The sequence below is a fragment of the Polyodon spathula genome, chromosome 24, assembly GCF_017654505.1.
Source record: "Polyodon spathula isolate WHYD16114869_AA chromosome 24, ASM1765450v1, whole genome shotgun sequence".
Classification (NCBI taxonomy): Eukaryota; Metazoa; Chordata; class Actinopteri; order Acipenseriformes; family Polyodontidae; genus Polyodon; species Polyodon spathula.
In genome coordinates, this window is record NC_054557.1 from 7,363,108 (window position 1) to 7,381,968 (window position 18,861).

General features: G+C 37.7%; 1 protein-coding gene across 1 annotated transcript; it reads left to right on the plus strand.

Moving 5' to 3' along the window:
- Positions 1-1,756: 1,756 nt before the first annotated feature.
- Positions 1,757-4,657, plus strand: LOC121299219 (F-box and leucine-rich protein 22-like). The gene is made up of 2 exons (XM_041226864.1): positions 1,757-2,167; positions 3,918-4,657. Exons 1-2 carry the CDS (start codon positions 1,833-1,835, stop codon positions 4,264-4,266), a joined length of 684 nt encoding a protein of 227 aa, XP_041082798.1. The 5' UTR covers positions 1,757-1,832; the 3' UTR covers positions 4,267-4,657.
- The last annotated feature ends 14,204 nt before the right edge of the window (positions 4,658-18,861 follow it).

An 18,861-nucleotide genomic window follows, 5' to 3' on the forward strand; every position in this document is an offset into this window, starting at 1 on the left:
TTCTTGCTTATTAATGTGTACTGTGTTTTTTGTTACTCTAATTCGGCATATGCAGGTTCTTCAAATAGCACTCTGTTGATGAAGGAAAGCTTCTGCTTAGTTGGGTAACAAGGACAAAGCACTTTAGTCCTTTTTAATCTATTAAAAAAAACTGCATTATAAAAACAGAAACAGTAATGATTTTCAGCAGATGGGGGAACAGTGGCAATGTTGCAAGTGTTAATAGGAGTTATGAAAATTTAAAGAAGTCCTAACCAAGGCTTTGTAATACACTGTGTTTCCTCTTGGTAGCATTAGAAACTTTCTCACTAGTCCACCCATTCCTGTGTTCGTGATCGTTTTGTTATTTGCTGCCTAAGCTAAATTTAAGAAAACAAGAATCAAAAGATTTTCTGGGTTATGTGATAACGCTATTATAAGTTAAGAAAATAGAATTAAAGCATTTAAATCAGTGCATTGTTAAGAAACACATTATTGTTCCAATCATGCTCCCAGGCACAGTCACAGTACAGGATTTGGAACACCCATGCCTAAACATGACGTCTCAGCTTGAAACGGGCTGTCCTAATGAACAGACTGCTCTTTGCCATTGTGTGGGTAGCAGGAAGAACAGCTGTTGCTTGGCCTGCGGCCTCACACACAGAAGCCTTTTTAAGCTGGGATACATCTATTAAAGATCACAAGCCTAGTCTCTGTTCATGTATGCACTTCTCAATCTTCAGAAATGAGTTCTGGCAGCAAAGTGATGATGGGGTCAGTCTTGCCGTGTGCCTTCATTAAATTTCAGTGCCCCCAGATTAATTTAATCTAAGACAATAATGTATTCAGTCTCAAGGGCAGTGTTTTTTTTCTGTTCTCATTTATTACCAGTTATTTCCCTGTGCCTGCCAATTGTTAGGGCCTCTGGTTAATGCATTCCATATCCAATAATTACATTGCATAGCAACCGCCCCACATGGCAACTTACAGCTTGCTCCCCTTACAAGGGGAGCCTCCCTTGCTATTATTTTCACTATAACTTGATGTGAAAATTCATTATAAACTATTGCCTAAGAAATGCATTTTCATACATTTCCAAAGATTATGATTAAATGTTGTGAAGTGTCTCCATGTCCACTATTCTTCAGCTGACATAGCTGCTGTAGGAACTAAGGAACATGTTTTGTTTACAGATCAACAAAAAGGATTCGGAGGCCTGCAGCTGAAACTGCCGTTGGAGAATGTACACATAAGCTATCTAGAATATTGCTAGCATTATAAGACTACGAATGTGGCAGTGACATTTCTGCAAATGTACCCTCTGGTAGTTCTTTTAAAGGTGAAATAATTAACAAAGTAAATACTTTTAAAATATACAATTTTTGTCACTTGTAGTAAAATATTGTAACAGAACAGTTGTTTTTCCTTCATAATAACTTCTGCTAAAGCATTTTGGTGTGTCTCTGGCACTTTGATGTGACTGATTCTATTATTTCTCTAACATTTTAGCTTTATGAAAGATATGCCAAATCACTGCCAATTACAAAAGTCCTAAGGATTTGAATCAATCATACTGTGGTACACATTGTTTTCCGGGCCTTGCCTTGCAGACTGATTGGCAGGGCTGGTGCAGCTGCGTGGTTCACACTTCCATTTTTAACAGCAGCCCCACCAGTTGTCATCCCAAAATAAACACCATTCCTCAACCATATATGTGCAAGAGCCTCTTTAACTGATTGTGAGGCAAAGACATGCATAGCCAACTGCACTGCACAGCTGGCTGCTGCTCTCACTGTAGTACTCTATCACCAGGCTTTCTCAGCTACTTGAGGCCTGCTGAACATTTCTTAGCGATGCACATCACAGATCTTAACAGAGAGTGCCTCGTGCACTTATTCTCCTTCCTGGACAAGGAGAGCCGGAAACAATTCTCTGAAACGTGCCGTGACCTGCGCGAAGTTTTCCTTGACCCGGCTCTGTGGACTTTGTTGAACTTTCACTCGCCCTCTGAGCTGAAGAGGGACAACTTTGTGCTGGGCTCAGCCCTGCGGTACCTGTGTGTGTGCTGGCACTCGAGTCGGGTGAAAGTGTGCAACATTGAGGACTGGCTGAAAACCACATTCCAGAAAGACATCTGCAGCAAGCATGAAAGCACCGTCAGTGACTTCTTACTCAAAGTTCGCAACAAGTAGGTGTATATTTTATTTTTGTATGTTAGCAGCCTAGTAAGCTGGTCCTTTATTGAGGTGCATTTGAATTTCATTTAACAAACTTGTACCATACTGCAAATTGTTTTAATTTATTGTTTTGATTCATCAAATGGGCGATTGGGTTACATTGTGTTGCATACAGGTTTAAGAAAACAGTATTTTGGCCTTGTTATTAGAGAAGTTAACAGAGGCTTGATACATTGGGAGATGAATACTGAATACAGAGTTGGCCTTAATCTTGAAGGGGACTTTACATTGCCTTAGGAAGTGATATGGTCATTTTACTGAGGTGGCCTCAAAGCCAGGTTTTATTATTACTGATTGCAATGACAATATTACATAATAGCAGTGGAGCTTGTCAGACAGGGTAAGGTATATTGGCTTCACCCAAGTTAAAGTGAAAATAGAGTGGTAAGCAAATTGTTTTTGCCAGTTGTTATTAACCTAGAGAGCTCTTTGTTATTCATTCACAAGTTGCTATTATTAACAATTGCTAACACAGTAGCAGATGTTTGGGATGAGGTTGGGTATTTCTTAAAACCTCAATAAGGGTTGTTTCATCCCTGCACTAATTCTGTGCTCATTCTATACTTCAGTCTTAATGATGGTTCTGAAATGGTCACTCAGACAACACCTTTCCCAGAATAACCTCTCCCTTACTGTAGCCCTTTAATTCAGGCATTTCCTGAAGTGCTGCTTTTCAACTCTTAAAGGGGTAGTCACTTTTGAAATCCCTTTGAAAGGCGGATCCGTCCTACAGGTCTTTTGAACCCAAGTCTGCAGGGATGAAAAGTATGAGAAACTTCAATTCTTCCATAGATTGTTCTCCATCTACTATTGAAAGCTCCCAGATGTTGCTTTAAAATCACCACAGCCTGGATTCCAAGATTTGTTAAATGGGGGTTCAATCTAAATATGCTAACTAAAAAATGATCGGTTCAACGGTAAATGGTGAAATGTATATATATATATATATATATATATATATATATATATATATATATATATATATATATATATATATATATATATATATATATAGTCTCTTCTAAGATTTCACAGAATTTGGAAACATTAAAAGTTTGAATATATTATTCTATATAAAAGATGACAGGGCTTTAAATTTGTCCAAAATTTTTCAGGTGGCTTATTTTTAGTATAAATATTTATCCTATTGCTGTTGCCAATCTTTTGGTCTTTTTTATTATTAAATAATAATATAATTATTATATAATATTATTATTATCTCGGCCACGTTGTATTCGCAGGTGGTCCACCATGGTTTGTGGTTTCAAAAAACTTCCAATGTTTTTGAGTTTTTTTTTTTTTTTTCTACCGATACCATGAAAGAATTTTCAGATAAATATATATTTTACATATCTAATGATAGTTCAGCATCAACCAATTACATTAGTCGTGACTATTATTGGACTCTAAATAGTTGCTAGAAACAGGGGTCCCCATTGTCTCGCCAGTATAAGAACTGCAGCATGGTGTGCTGGACACTTGGATCAGATGTGGGTTTGGAAGGAAAGTCAACATTATAGTTAATCTTCTCTCGCTTCAGAAACCCCTACTAGTCAGGCATAAAACAACTGGAACTCTCTGGTTAAGTAGTCAAATATGCCATTTCAAATAAAAATGGGTTCAAATAATGAGTTTAAAAAAAAAAAAAGCAACTCTTTAACTAGAGCATAAAACTTCCCGTGTTGGTGTGTCTTCCTCCAGGTGTCCTAACCTGCTGTCTCTGACCCTGTCGGGATGCGGTCACGTCACAGACCAGGACATCACGCTGCTCCTGCAGAGCTGCCCCAGGCTGCGGACCCTGCGTCTGGAGAACTGCGTGCGGCTCACTGACTGCACTCTGCAGGCCCTGGTGCGTCATGGGCGCAGTCTTCAGGCAGTCCAGGTGGATTTCTGTCGGAACGTGACCCAGGACGGACTGCGGCTGGTGCGGGAGAGGCGTCCTTCGCTGGAATTGACTGCAGAAAGGAGCGGCGGCATGATTCCTGACAGCAAACCGGGAGAGAAGCTACAGCTGGGGAGAACGCTACAAAAACTATTACAATACTCCTGAAACGCATTTGAAAGAAAAAGTGGAGTCTATTAATCAGAAGTTGATTATGAATATATGTTTTTGTACAACGTTTTATTATATTCAAAAATATGATTTTTATTTTAAATTCTCCTGCACAGACATTTCTAACTGTTTTGTGCAGTGGGAGGAGTGCTTGGTTGGGTATACAAGCATGTGCAACTACACAAAACAAGCACATCTGATTTGAATCTTAACACATTTTATTTATTAGAATAAAATTTCGCCTGTAAACTAATTCTCAAGTGCCTTTATCTATGGTTCTTTACCAGTTGCATTCTGATTCCTTGTTTGTGAGTTCAGCTATGGCCAAGTGTTTAGCATCACCTAGAATTTTAGGATTGAGACATAGTAAGAAAAAAAAAAAAAAAACGATATGAACATAGTTTAGATCTTTCATTAACATCTTGTAATCAAATAAACTACAAAATGATTTTGCAAAAGTCTACCAAAAGCCAAAACAAGTAGTTCAGTATTTCATGTTAGATTTCAATATGTCACATTTTTTCGTTAAGTATGTGGAAAACTACAACGCAGTATGCAATTCAATATGTTAAAGTAACATTACTCAGCAGGTTTCATTCGAGGTGAAGCAAAATGAGTTAGTTCTATAGGTTGATGCAAAACTTCTGGCCATAGCTGTACAGTGTGCAGCTTCTCAGCTTGCTTTACACTACCCTGTGATCTCACAGCTGACAATCCCCCTAGTGGAGGTTCTCTGAGGACAAGCTGGCTGGTGGCCAAAGTTGTGAATAGCACAGCTTATGTAAGAGGGAGCGGGGGAATATAGAAATAGACTGGAGAGAGAATGTCTGTGCAGTCCATGTGCCGATTCTATATTTGTTGTATTGCATTAGACAGCTCAGGCAACCTTGAGGCTTTACAGGATTCTCTTTTTGGGTTTCCATACCGAAAAAGCTTTTTACCCCTTGCTAGTAACAACATTAACACAGTGCTCTGCTGACACTGCTTTTTCAAAATGCAATGTTCCACAATTTGAAAGAATGGTCAGCAATGAGATGGTAAATGATGAAATGCACAGTCTCTATTAAATGTGTTTCACCATACATTTTCAAACTTTTGAATGAAGATATTTTCTAGCTACTGCAGACTAATAAACAAGGCCTTACAGTCTATTGTCTTATCTCTTATTTTTAGTAACATTATCTCATTTCCTGTTCTGCAGGTCAGCCTCACTCGTGCTCCGATTGATTCTGGTAGACCATGACAAGCTGGTTTTTACTTGAGTGATGTGTTTGCAACAAGACAGAATAAAGCTGTGCATTGCATTGACACATTTATTTGAAGGGTTTTTTTTTTTTTCTGTTTAATAAAATCTGTTTTGACTGGAATACCTAAATGGGTAGAACTTCCAAATTGGCTTCTCTGTGAAAAATCTACACCTTTAGAAATACTGTACTTACTAATCTTACTTTTCTATATTTCATTTTATTTTGCTTATTTTCACAAATGTTATATTTATCTTATGAGAATTCCACTGTAGTAGGTAAATGTAGTTTTAACTGCATACCTCAGGGAAAACCCAAATACTGTATTCCTGTCATTTATGACTTTATATAAGATTATTTGATTAAAGAAAATATGTAAAATAAATAAATAAAAACTCAAGAACCTTATGGTATGTGACTGGTATGTAACTGTAATTATTAAAAACTATATAAAATGATTATGCAGGATGGTGTGCATAGTTATACAGTGTGATAAAGTCCTTATGAAGGCGCTATGAATGATATAATGTTCAGATGAAACATTATTCAGTTCTGCATTGGCTTTTTCAACAGTGCACATGTAGTGACACTGACTACTTGAATGATCTTATTTAAGCTTTACTGCTGTACAATGCTACATGAGTAGAAAGCTACATGCGGTACTGTGTATTTACGGTCATTTGGGCTCTATCTAATTCCTGTATCACTTGCTGGTAAAAAGTTTATTATATAAACTTCACGCGAAATGACACACCTCCATTTAAAATAAAACTATTTGCCATTACAGGCTGGATTAATGCACTACAAGGTAGATGAGTCACCTTGTTATTTCGAAGATATATCTAAAGTGTTTACACTACATATCTTTACCACATTAATCTTCACTACAAGGGTACAAGATACTTCATTATCCAAAGTTCGAATTGAGCATTCATGGGATGAACTTGAATGCCACGTTTGTGGCCGTCCTGATAAAGTGCTAAAATATATATTTTAAATAAAAAATTTTAATTTTTTTTTAAAAAGCTGTATATGTTCATGTGATACATTTCACTTCGTGTGCACTGCCACTAAACATATAGGTTTCAAATGTGCTGTCTTGAAGGAAATATGTCATGTTGCCCTTCCTTGGTCATTTCACCTGGAAGGTGACATTTTCCCCACCCCTTCAATGTCCTCTGTCCTGTCATTAAACAACCATCTGCTTCCCCTTTTTACTGACATGCCACCATAAGCCTAACTCTAATCCAGAAGACACTGCTGGGTTGAAACGATCTAGGATATGCAAGTGATATTAAGGACTGCCAAGTGTACTATCAGATATGATGTTTTAAAATAAAATGGGTTTCTTTCAAAACTGTAGTTAAGACCTATGGCGTAAATAAAAGCACACAACGGGTAAAATGTATGTCATTGTTTTGTAAGATGAAACCCGAGTTAGTGGGTGTATTGACTCATATGACAATTGACCCTTTCATTGTGTCACATTCTGCAAGGAGTATTGCCCACAGATGAGTAAATGAGGTAGGTGCGATATTACAGCCACCAACGTTAATGTATAAATGAGAATAATCACAGCACCTGCTGATAGAAATCTTAATCAGTATGGGCGTGCTTTGTTTGCTACACTTTAAACATATTTGGCAAATGCTGGAGAACATTGTAGATTGCTTTTAAGTTAACTGCAACCTATAAAGAACTACAAGGTTAATATTTCCAAACAACAGTAAAGTACAACATTTTTTTTTTTTAATTAAAAAAATAAATAAATTAAACCTTCATCCGTCTCAATGAAAAATGAAAAGCAAATTTAAAATCCAGGATTTAACGTGATTATGCGTTTTAGGTGTAAATACCCAGACTCCAGCTGGCTCTGCTTGATCTTAACTACAGTACAATGTTATTCTGTGAGTACTTTTTGTAGTAATCACAACATTTGCACTAAAATGGAAAAAAAAAAAAAAAAAAAAAAAAAAAACGACATCCTTGTCGTCTTTAAACTAAAAATAAACAACGCTGGTGATTTAAGAATGATTACGTGGAGCAACACTATGCTTCCATTAGTTCTGCAACATTAACTGGTTCTACTTTCCCTGTTGGGAGATTTCAGCATTGACCAACACTAGTAAATTGTTGTGTTCGTGTCTTTTGTTCCCCTTCATTTTAACACTGGTAGGTTTATTTCAGAGTCTGAATGTGAATGAGTACATTTCAGGGTTGCAGTTTTCAAATTGCTATTTTGGGAAAGCCTAGGTTTTAACACTCGCATTCAAATGTTTGCTGATGCCGTTTCTCTGAGTCGATGAAGCGTCTCTTGTCAATGAGCCTGAAACACTTTGCAAGGCAATTCAAATAACATCAAAAGAACATGTTTCACGTGTTCTCCTCATGTTTAGATCTTTGCAGAAGATTTCTGAATGAGTCTCTCTGGGATGTGGGAATGGAGGGCAGGTCAAATAACCTTGCCTTAGGAAGAATCAGGGACTGAATCATCATCAAATTGGCCTTATTTTATTTTCAGGATCACTTATTGGTTTAATTCAATCAACATTTCACTGGAAACGTTTGCTGGGGAAAAATGTGCAAAGTTTCAGGCAAGAATATGATAATTTGATTGACAGAAAAAGTAATCAAGCAGATAGTAACTAAAAGGTGGTAACTTCCACACTCAGTGGCATCTCAAAGTGAATTAGGAGCAATGTTTCATTTGATTTATATAAAATAAAAGTAGATCCAAAGTTTTTGTATATTTTCCTGGATCAAAGTACATTGAATTGCTTCATTTTAAGGAGGACAGTGGTCCTGCTGTAATGTGGTAGCATACTGGTCCTGATATGCTACTATGGTAATACAATGATTGTTAGCATTGGTATGTTAAACTATGAAATGCATTGTGGTGCATTCTACTACTGGCGTATACTGTACTATTGTTGCTTGTTTTGTGCTATCATTATTAATACAGAGCCTTGTTGCATTGCTATTGTAGTGCCATTATGTCCAGTTATGTGTCATTATGTTATAAATAATATATTACTTCTACAATAATTGCTGTAATGTGTCTTACGACATATTATTCTGGGAAAACGCCAAGCTGGTCCTGTTTTTAAAAAGTGTCTGTCTCAAATTTGAGGTCAGCTGCTTTTATTAATTTCATCCATCTATCGAGAGCTAATTTGGAGTTCTTCCTTTATGAGCTCATACATCTTAATCAAAACTTAATGGGTTTTTTTTTTTCCACCCCAAAACAAATGTGCTAATGGAATGTGTTCTGTTACTGTTTGCACTGGCACGTCAAAATGAACTGAGTCTAGCTGGCTTTGGTTGGCTGAATCTCATTAAAAGTGCTCCTGGAGAAAGTACAGCAATGCTTATGATAAATTTTGATACATGCATTATAATACATTGTGACTGAGTTTTTCTTAGTATTATTACATATATCTCCGAAGACTGTTCGGCAGTAATGGATAAAATGCGTATGATGCAGTATGTAAACGATCATAGTGGATTCAGGAAAATACAAAAACACATTGAAAAAACAGTCACCTTCTCACCCTAAAAAAAACAAGTCTCCGGCGAGGGCGTTTTTAATTTGGGGTCATGTTGAACCCCACAGTAAAATCAAGAGAGAAACAATATACCTGTTTAGTATTTATAAAGAATGCTGTAAATTGTATTCCAAATAAAATTGTTACAAAATATTAGGTGCTGGATGTTAGGCTGTGAGTCCACTTGGATGTAGTAGATATGCATGCAGTTGAGACTGTAGAGATGGGTTCTACAGTACTGTTTAACTCAAGGTACCTGTATGTGTCCGGAGTCTGATTATGGTTTCTAGTATTAGTTGTGCACCTTGAAGTCTAACTAGCTTTACAGCAAAGTTGCTTAGGTGTAGATGGAGCTTGATGCTATTGTGCAGCAATGTAACAATGCAGGGTGTACGAGGAATGGTTTTGTGAAGAAATGAATGACCATAAACTCAAGTACACAGACTTTTTAGAAGAACGTTTTTTGTATTGCACTTTACACTTGTAATCCCTTTCGCATTTTGTAATAAAACCCTGACACATTCTTTGCAATTTCATTCACAATTTGTACAGTAGTAGGTTGTATAACTATAATAACCAACACAAGATTTCTTACATGAAGCAACAATGGCTATCACAAAATACAATCGGTAGCTCAATATGACAGGGCCGTATTATTAATTGCAATAGGCTTTACAAAAAAAGTAATTGTAAATTGCCTTAGGTAGTACAAAATAGGCTTTGCTATAAATCGCAGTGACAGCATTTTAGCATGAATTGCCATATAGGTATTATAAGATGTGAGATAGCTTTGTTATGAATTTCAATCTATATTATGATATGCAGCACAGCCTATGGTAGGGATTTATTATATTACATCATAGTTACACGTGGACAGGCCTTATAGTATTATAACATGTGATAGGGCTTGCTTAATTACAATGGATTTAAAATTATGGTGCATTTCTGTGAAATCCAACAGTACAAGCTTGTTTCAATTGGTTGTGCGAGTGGAATTTATGTTTTGATTGAAAGACAGGAGTAAGCAGCCTAAATACTATCCTCAGTGAATAAAGCCAAGGGTAGCACAACTTTTATGGCAATGAAGGCTTCAGCATGAAGATCAATAGTGATGGTAAAAGCCTGCAGTTGGTGTTCTCAAACTCTAATAAAAATGGAACTGGGGCTCACAGGTTGCCTAATAAGGTTACCAGTAGTACATAGGTGTTCACAACATCCACCCACCATATAGGGAATCGCGTGTGACTCACAGCTAACAAGAAACTAATCTTTTATCTGGTTCTGACTCCAGACTGCATCTTTAGTGATTTGTGTATAGCAGGTCCAGACTGTGAATCCAGTAGCTCTGTTTTTCCAGCGGAGGCCCCATGCAAAGTTTGATTCCAGGCCCCTATTCTCTGTTCTTAACAATAATACTGCGCTACAATACAATGACTTTCAAACAGGGCAGCAGCGACATTATAAAATGTGTTGCATTTTACTACAGCAATCGCAAAAAAAAACACTCACAGAGACAGAAATTAACCTTTTGTGATTTCACAGTGATAAAGTCTGCAGTTCTAGCTGAATAATCCAGTTTTCTACAAATCTGGTGCACGATCAGTATCTGCCCTAGTCTAGTCAAATGTTTCTGTGATATTCTAGAAAGTAAATAGTTATTTTTATTAATTTTATGTTCAGGCAAGAAAAGCTTCTCTCCTTTGATGCTACTGTGACAGGCACAGTCAAAAGCAGACGCAAACCAGTGAGGTTAGGTTACTGGTCCAGCAAATTTCTTTTGTAGATATAGTCGAGCATCACAAGCTATCCATCTTTAAACAGATATTGCATCTCAGTTGATTCCAAATGAAAGCCATTGAACAATCACAGGAATGATGTCTCAAAAATATAAATTCCTTGGAATTGCGAATCGATTTAAAATAAGAACTGGAATTGAAAAACAGGAATGGACCCCAACCGTGGTGGTGATGTAAGTAATGTGTACATGGTATAAATCCCCCCCACCCCCCCTTTTTTTGCCCCAACCTCTTTCATCCCTTCAAGTACACATAATCGTTAAAAGGAAACTGCTTTAATCGTAGCTATAGCCCATGAAGGCCATGGTTGGAGCATAATGCCCCAAGTACTGATTTTATTTTTAAATTCTCTCTTCCTTTTTAATTCAGTTCTAAAATTACCTGTGTTTTGCCTGTGGCTTGTTGAAAACGAGCTGTTACGGGAACAGAGCTGTCAACTAAGTGCCTGCAGAGGCATGGCTCCATTAGTGGAGCTATTTTCCTGTATCCGGCTGTCATAACATCCATCAGGACCAGTCTTGTGAGGACTGGCTTCCAGTTAGCATGTGGCCGTGCCTCTGCCATCGAACACGGGGGAGAAAAAAAACATAATCGCCAAGCCGATTGGAGAGATTCACTTTACTTCACGGGCTGATGTATTCAGACCTCACGTTGGAATACCTTTGGCAAGGACAAATCAATGCCTTTGCAATTTAGGTTGGTAACTGCTGCTTCTGCCATGCTGATACCATTCAATACAATTAGACAGCTATTGTTAGTCTGCCAAAGAGTATTAGTTTCCTGTTTTTTTCAGTGATTTTTCTGCAGTGCTTGTTGTCAAGCACCAGCAGAATGGAACTGAGTTAGGAAAAGAGTTTGGTGAAGTGCGTGCCTGTATATAGCATCACTTATGGAAATGTTTTTATTTTTTATTTAAATCTGCAGTGCCCTGAAAATAGTGTACATTTTACACTAAAATAGCATTGGTGCCTGTTTTTATTCATTTTTTTCCCCCTGTTCCTACATGGTCTTGCATGTACTGTGTCAGCATGCATATCGTGTTGACAGTTCAGTTTGTGTACATTGCTCAAAAGTATTTGTATGCTGTAGCAATGCAAGTTTCCTACTAAACAGACACCATAAGTAGTTGGTTTGTATGACATAGCAGTGAGAGGTATTAATTATGGAGATGTTATAGCTTAGCATTGTGGCTTATCTTTTTTTGCCATCAAGATATCCTGTTTTGTTTGCGCCTGAAATGGGAGGGGGTATTGTTTTGTTCATCCCCTTTCTATTTTAAAGCTGAGTGAGAGACTTGATGCAGTCAAATTGCATTCTGTTTCCTTTAGAAATACCCAGCTCTCAACATCAATCTCAATGTGCAGCACTCTTGTGACTGCCTGCCCTGTAAGAAGCAGAGGAGATGTGGAAGTAACCCAGTTAGAGAGTATACTGGACAGGATTTTTTAATGATGGAGATTTTGGCATGATTTTTTCCTGTGAATTCACACTGAGAGCACTGCCGCTTGGAATGCAGGCTGGGTGAGTGTTTGCACTGAGTTGTCCATCTTGGCTAAATGCAGATCACGTTGATTTGGTCTTTGTGCTCCTGCCAGGTGAGGGAGTTAAATCATCAGCGACCCCTACAGGCCATGCGCCTTACACGTCCAGGCAGCCAGACTAGCCAGGCTGGGTCTTTACCTCTAAAGTTCAGTAATATCCTTTGCTGAGGTTCGGCAGGTGATTGGCTTGACAGTGGGATTGGTAGTCGATTAATCTCCAATCCTTATGAAGAGAAAGTGGTTTGCAGCGAACAGATCAGGAGACATTCAAATCAGTCAAGCAAAAATAAATCATACAGTACAATACAATACAACACTGATTTGCACATTGGTTGTCATCAAGCAGCGATGAACGCTTTGTGTAAGAAAATGAATCCATTAAATCAATGCAGATAGAAGTTGTTTTACCTTTAATTGAACAATCATAGGGCATATCTGTAGAAAATAACTTGGCATTTTTCCAATGTCATCTTTAAACATCTTTTAATATTGAGCATATCTCAGAATGATAAGCAACATAATGAACACTGACGTCTAAAGGGGATGCTCAAAGAAAAATTATGAAATATAGAAAGAATTACCTTATATAGTCAAATTGCACAAGAGGGCCATCATAGAATTCAGTACAGGAATGTTGCTATAGACACGTTTCTCTAAATATTCCCTATGATTGTTCCATTAAAAGTGAGATATTTGGTAGTAACTTCTAGGTAAAATATAGACCCCTGTCCTTGACTCACACCTCAGACAGAACATTGTGCACAATAAACTTTTCAGCTAAAATGACCATAAACTGCTTGTACATAAAGATAATAAGTGTTTGCTTTACAGTTTGTTAAGTGTATTCAATAAAACCCATTCATATTGTCCTGTCAGACTTGGGTGAATCTGATCCCCTTTAGTTCCTCCGGTTATAGGCCATGAAGGCATCACAGGGTCATCAAGTCCGATGCATACCTTTCTTCCTAGCAACAGCTGTGTCATTGTGTTCACACACCATATGTTGAACTCAGTGAGTGAATGGTATGTAAATCATAGCAAAGTGAGTGCTATGAACTCATTGACTCTGTGAGTTAATGCCCCTGTCAAAGGGGTCAAACTATCTTAGTTTAATGGTAGGGAGGAGTTTTCAAACAGCTTGTATTAACCACATATGCTTTAAGCAGCTAGACCTTTTTAAAGATTCCTATAAGACACACTTCCATAGAATGTTGTAGTATTGTATTACATTGTAGTGCTACAGCATATTAATGCAATCTGTCTGCATATGTAAAAAAAGATGAAGGGCCATATGATTTGAAGGAAATGTCCAGTCCCAGCACAACGTAAATAAAGATTTAGAGAATTATATGAACTCACTATTGGAACAACAGGACCGTGAACTGTTCAGAATAACTGAAAGCACCATCAATACTAAGGGAAGGGGGAAAAAAAGTCGTCTGAACATTTGAAGCTACTTGCTCTGTGCGAATGTGTTTCAGGCCTGGGTTTTATTATACTTTCTAGGCCATTTCACCTGGAGAGTAAAAATGTGCCATCTTGTTTCCTGTCATTAACCAACCAACTGCTTCTCTTATTGACTGGCACGCTTTGCAGGTAGTGATGTGCTTTGACCCGATAAACTGTTGAGGTGAAAGGACATGGTTTAACAGACTGCCTTAGTGCTTCTTTCAAAACTACACAGGTGAACACAGGAGCATGGCAGTGCACAGCAGGGAATATAATATCCTATGGAATTAATTCTGCAGTGATAAACATTTGAATATTGGGATGGCTAGAGTTTGCAAACCCATTCAAATGTATTTGACTGCTGTGTTTTTAACGCTGTATCGTAGTAGTCCTTTTTCCAAATTCCTATTGAGTATTATTGCATACTGCAGCATATTGCCCAGTTCAGTCATCCTACAGTATGGTTTTGTAAAGATAAAAGTTGCAATTGTATTAAGCATGAATTGTGTATCAGCCTGCCTTTTGCCAAGCAGGTAAATGCAAAAATGTTCATCTTGTTAACAGTACAATGTTTGTATCTGTTCCAGAACTGGGTGTTTTTGTTAAGTTGTGATTAGTTACTATGTCTATCAAGCCTAAAAGGGCTCCAAAAATATTTTTTCTGTACATACCACATGCCGAAGGTGTTCTGGGTGGACATCTTCCTATCAACTAGATCTGCACTCTCTAACCTGTTTATCTGGTCATATCTTTGTCAGGAACATTAGTTTCGTGTCAGTGGGTTTAGAGCAGTCTTGCACAGCATTGTTATGATTTCCATTCGTCGAGTCTGTCCTGTTTGTTTAAACTGGTCATGCTGGGTTGTAGTTGTGCAATGTTAGGACACACACGGTCTGGACAGAGCTTTATCATAAATAGTTGTGTAAAGTTTTAAATGTTTTACTTCTTAATATGTCCATTTTAACCTGATGAAACATTAATGTTGTATTGAAAACAAGAGGTAGTTACTGTATAGTGCGATACTATCGTAGTATATATTTGAAGAGTCTTAAAAGTGAGTAAAGACTAAAGATACAAAGAAATAAAATCAGCCAAGACTGCTGCAGGATCAGGCTGAGTTGTACATTATTTTTATTTTTGAAGAGCTGGAAGACATGTGACCTGCCTAACGTAGGAGGTCAAAAATGTACGTTTTCCCTCAGGACTCTCAAACATGTCAATGCAGCACCCACTGTGGATCCCCAACCAAGATCAGAAACTTGGATCCAAACCAGCTTGCATGACGTGCCCTGCGCTACAAATGTGTGTCTGTTCTTTCTGTAACTGATTTGCCATGGAGTGTCGTTTCTAATATTGAGAAGCACTGTGGTTTGCTCCAATCAAAAATGCAGGGCATCGTTTATTACTGGGATCTGAGCAAAATACAGTATCTGCTGCCCTTTGATTTATCAAAGAAGCAGCAGCATGTCAAATGAAAAGCAAAGCTTTGAAGTGCAGATGGAATACATGGTGGAGGGTTTCAGCTTCGTTTCGAAGGAGGGTTTTATTATACCACCTCCCAAAGATATATTCTTCTATATAATATATATTATATATATATAGATAGAGAGAGAGAGAGAGAGAGAGAGAGAGAGAGAGAGAGAGAGAGAGAGAGAGAGAGAGAGAGAGAGAGAGAGAGAGAGAGAGAGAGAGCCCCTGTCAAATTCCTCTTTCTTTCCCTGTCACAGTTAGGTTTATTTGTCAGGTATAGAAAGCGCTGGCTGAGAGGGTGTTGATAGCAGAGACAGTATGCCATGCAAACCGTGTGTAAGAGGCTGCTATAAGCAGCTCAAGGTGTAGCAGTCATGACTGGAAGAACAGAGAAATAATCCCCATTAAGACTCTGGGTGTTAGTAACTCTGGTGGGCAAGGTGACATCCTGCCAGGGAACATGCACAGAAGGTGTTGTAAGTGAAACACACGTGAAACACAAACCATGGCAAAGTAGACTGGAGTGACTAATGAGAGCAGACCCTAGTGGACAAATAAACAAGTGCCAAATATACACGGCTGGGTCGATTGTAAATGATAAACATTACCTGTGTTGTCAAACCTCATCAGAAAAGCTGTATGCACAGGAAATAGAAAGGTTGGTGTTTTTACAGCAGTAACTATACAGTGTAAGGTTATTTATGTATTATTCAGTGGTAATTCATAGTCTATTTCATATACACATTAATATTGTAGTCATTTTTTTGAAATGCTTCCTGTTCTGACTGCTCACCAGTATTGCAAATATGTTCAAATGTCACCATTTAGGAAATTCAACAGACTCCAGCCCCTCGACTTACAAGTTAATACTCTTTTTTATTGTTATGTGGGAGTCGTCTGAACTCTGTGATTTCTGATTCAAATGTTTTTTGCCTTGTTTAATGCACTTATTAATGCATATAATTTGTTAACAATGCAGAGTGTTACCTGAATGAAAAGGTTTTATTACAGTAATGTACAAGAATAGAAGGTTTTATTTTACCTTTTTATTAGTTTAAAAATAGGTCAATATACATCAACTATTAACACAAAATGAATCTTTGTAAGTATGTAACTAAGCTAGTTTTTTTTGTTTGCTTTTTTAAAGCCTCTTAAAATTAAGCATGACCCCCCCCCCCCCCCCCAACTAATAAAGCTATACAACAAGCCTGATGTCTCATATGAAGCACTTGCAGTCTTCTCCTTAGCCATTTGTAAATGAAGCTACAGTACAAACTGACTCCCCCGCCACCCTCCCCAAGGCTATCCTACAGAAAAATAGCTGGATTGATTCCCTGTGCTTTCTGATATTCAAAACTTGGGATGGGTTCCAGACACAGGAATTACACCCCAGAATGGGCCTCGCTAACTTACATAACTGTATGGCAACATCCTTGGAACTCATATATTTTAGTTTAGAATGCAAAAATATATATATATAGATAGATAGATATATATAGATATAGATATAGATATATATATATAGATAGATAGATAGATAGATAGATATAGATAAAATCAGAGTTCACTTTTAAATGACACTGACACAGAAGAAATAGTCATAAAGTCTAGAGAATGAGAAGAGGCCCTGCATGGTTTGACACACTGATAGGATAACAGACCGGACAAAGCTGGCTTTTTACCTGCAGGAGAGTCAGTGAGCGAGGCCCATGCTGCAGGTCCTTCTGCTTGATTGACTGACTGTCAGTCAGGTCTGGCTACAGTCAAACATTTTACAAATTGCCCTCCATGAATTGTCCAAATGCATGCCTCTTTGGTCTTGCTTATCTTTACCTAAAACTAAAGATTTGATGACTAGACAGGACTCCTTGTGATCTCTTTGGAATCCACATATTTGCTTCAAAACTGATTTGTGTACATATATGTTTACAAAATGTAAAGTGGATTCTCCAACTTATCTTTATAATAATAATGATAATGCAAACAAATAATACATTCTGAAATGACACCGAAATATATATATGATGGAGACTTGCTAAGGTGTCATGACAGCTTCTCCCTAACATCTCCTGACCTTAAGCAAGACTACTAATTAATTTGAATAGAAACCTGACCAAGTGGTGACACACTTATTAATCTTCTTACTGCACTACCAAGTCCCCTCCCCCCAATATATTGTAAATATTACTGAACCTGCTTTTGCTTTTCCTAAAATAATTATTTGTAGGTAATACCTACTCCTTCTTGTGATGCTTATAATTTGTCAACGCTCCCTTGAAGACACTCCTCCTGACTGATGATTCTCTTAACTCATTGCCATGACCTCTAGTCTACATTGACTCCAAGGCTGACCCTGGCAGCACAGTCTGCTGTTAAACCACCCCCTTCTACCTTTATCAGCAAAATTAAATATAGAACAAAGAAGAAAAGACAGGGATGTAGCCATTTTAAAATGCTAACAGATACACAAAATAGATAGGTCAGTATTGAATCTAGAAATATTTGCACTTGCGCCTATGAAGGATGCTGAAGTAGTAAGGGAGAGAATTATGCAATGATTTATAAAGCAGATTTTCCCCCAGCATCATGTGTATGCATCTGTGGTGGACTGCTGTGGAATTACATAACTGTATTGCAATGTATGCCTCGGTCACATTACACAGCCTTGGAGCTTGATATGATAACCTGGTGTCGGTTGGATTTTACTGGCAACATTTCAGACATTTACACACACTGTCAGCATTGCATTGTAATCCTTTTGCCACAAACATTTGTGAGTCAGGCAGAGCTGTCTATGTGAGGAGTCAGTCTTTGCAACAGGGGCTGGGCTTACCCTCCTCAAAGAGCAACACTCTGTCTTTGTAGGAAAGCAGCCCTTCTACTGTGGCCAGAGGCTGAAATCAAAGGTCCTGCTGCTCTTGGGAAAGCATTATGTGCCTGTGTTGTAGCTGTTGACCTTTCGCTGGAAACTGACTCATTTCAGACAGGATTACTGATATCAACACCAGTAGATAAATAGCTCTATTCAGCTTAAAGAAGCCATAAATAAGCCATTATTTTTAGGCAGAGTTTAGCTTGGCTAACTAACCAATTCTATTTTATCATTTTTTTTATAATATAATGAAGAACAGTAACTCATAAACTGAAGTCACTATTTTAATAATTATTCAAATCTTCGTTTTAATCTGTAATTGGCCTCCTGATGATTAAAGGTGTAAGAGTCCCGCAATGTTTTAAAACATATTTCAAATTTAATTACTTTATGTACCCAGATCTAATGGTGGCAGATCTGGCTATATCAAGTTGTGGTATTAATATGCTACTGTTTGATCAATTGGATTGAGTTTTAATCTCAACCACCAGTTCTACTCCTAATTAGAAAGGCAAAGTTAGAAAACTAGCCTTTATTTTTGTAAAGGCATGTATTGATTTTGTTTCGATATTCCCAGGGAAAAACGTCAAGGTAGGTTTGTAAAGCTATGCAGTTCATTATGTTACTAATTCAGGCAGTAGGTTCGCCCTGGGATCATGGTGTCCCTACTGACTC

Excerpts from the sequence above, each read along its gene's own strand:
- LOC121299219 (XM_041226864.1), top strand. The coding sequence starts at position 1,833 with ATGCACATCACAGATCTTAACAGAGAGTGCCTCGTGCACTTATTCTCC. Across the intron at positions 2,168-3,917 it reads TTACTCAAAGTTCGCAACAA|GTGTCCTAACCTGCTGTCTC; the intron begins GTAGGTGTATAT and ends GTCTTCCTCCAG.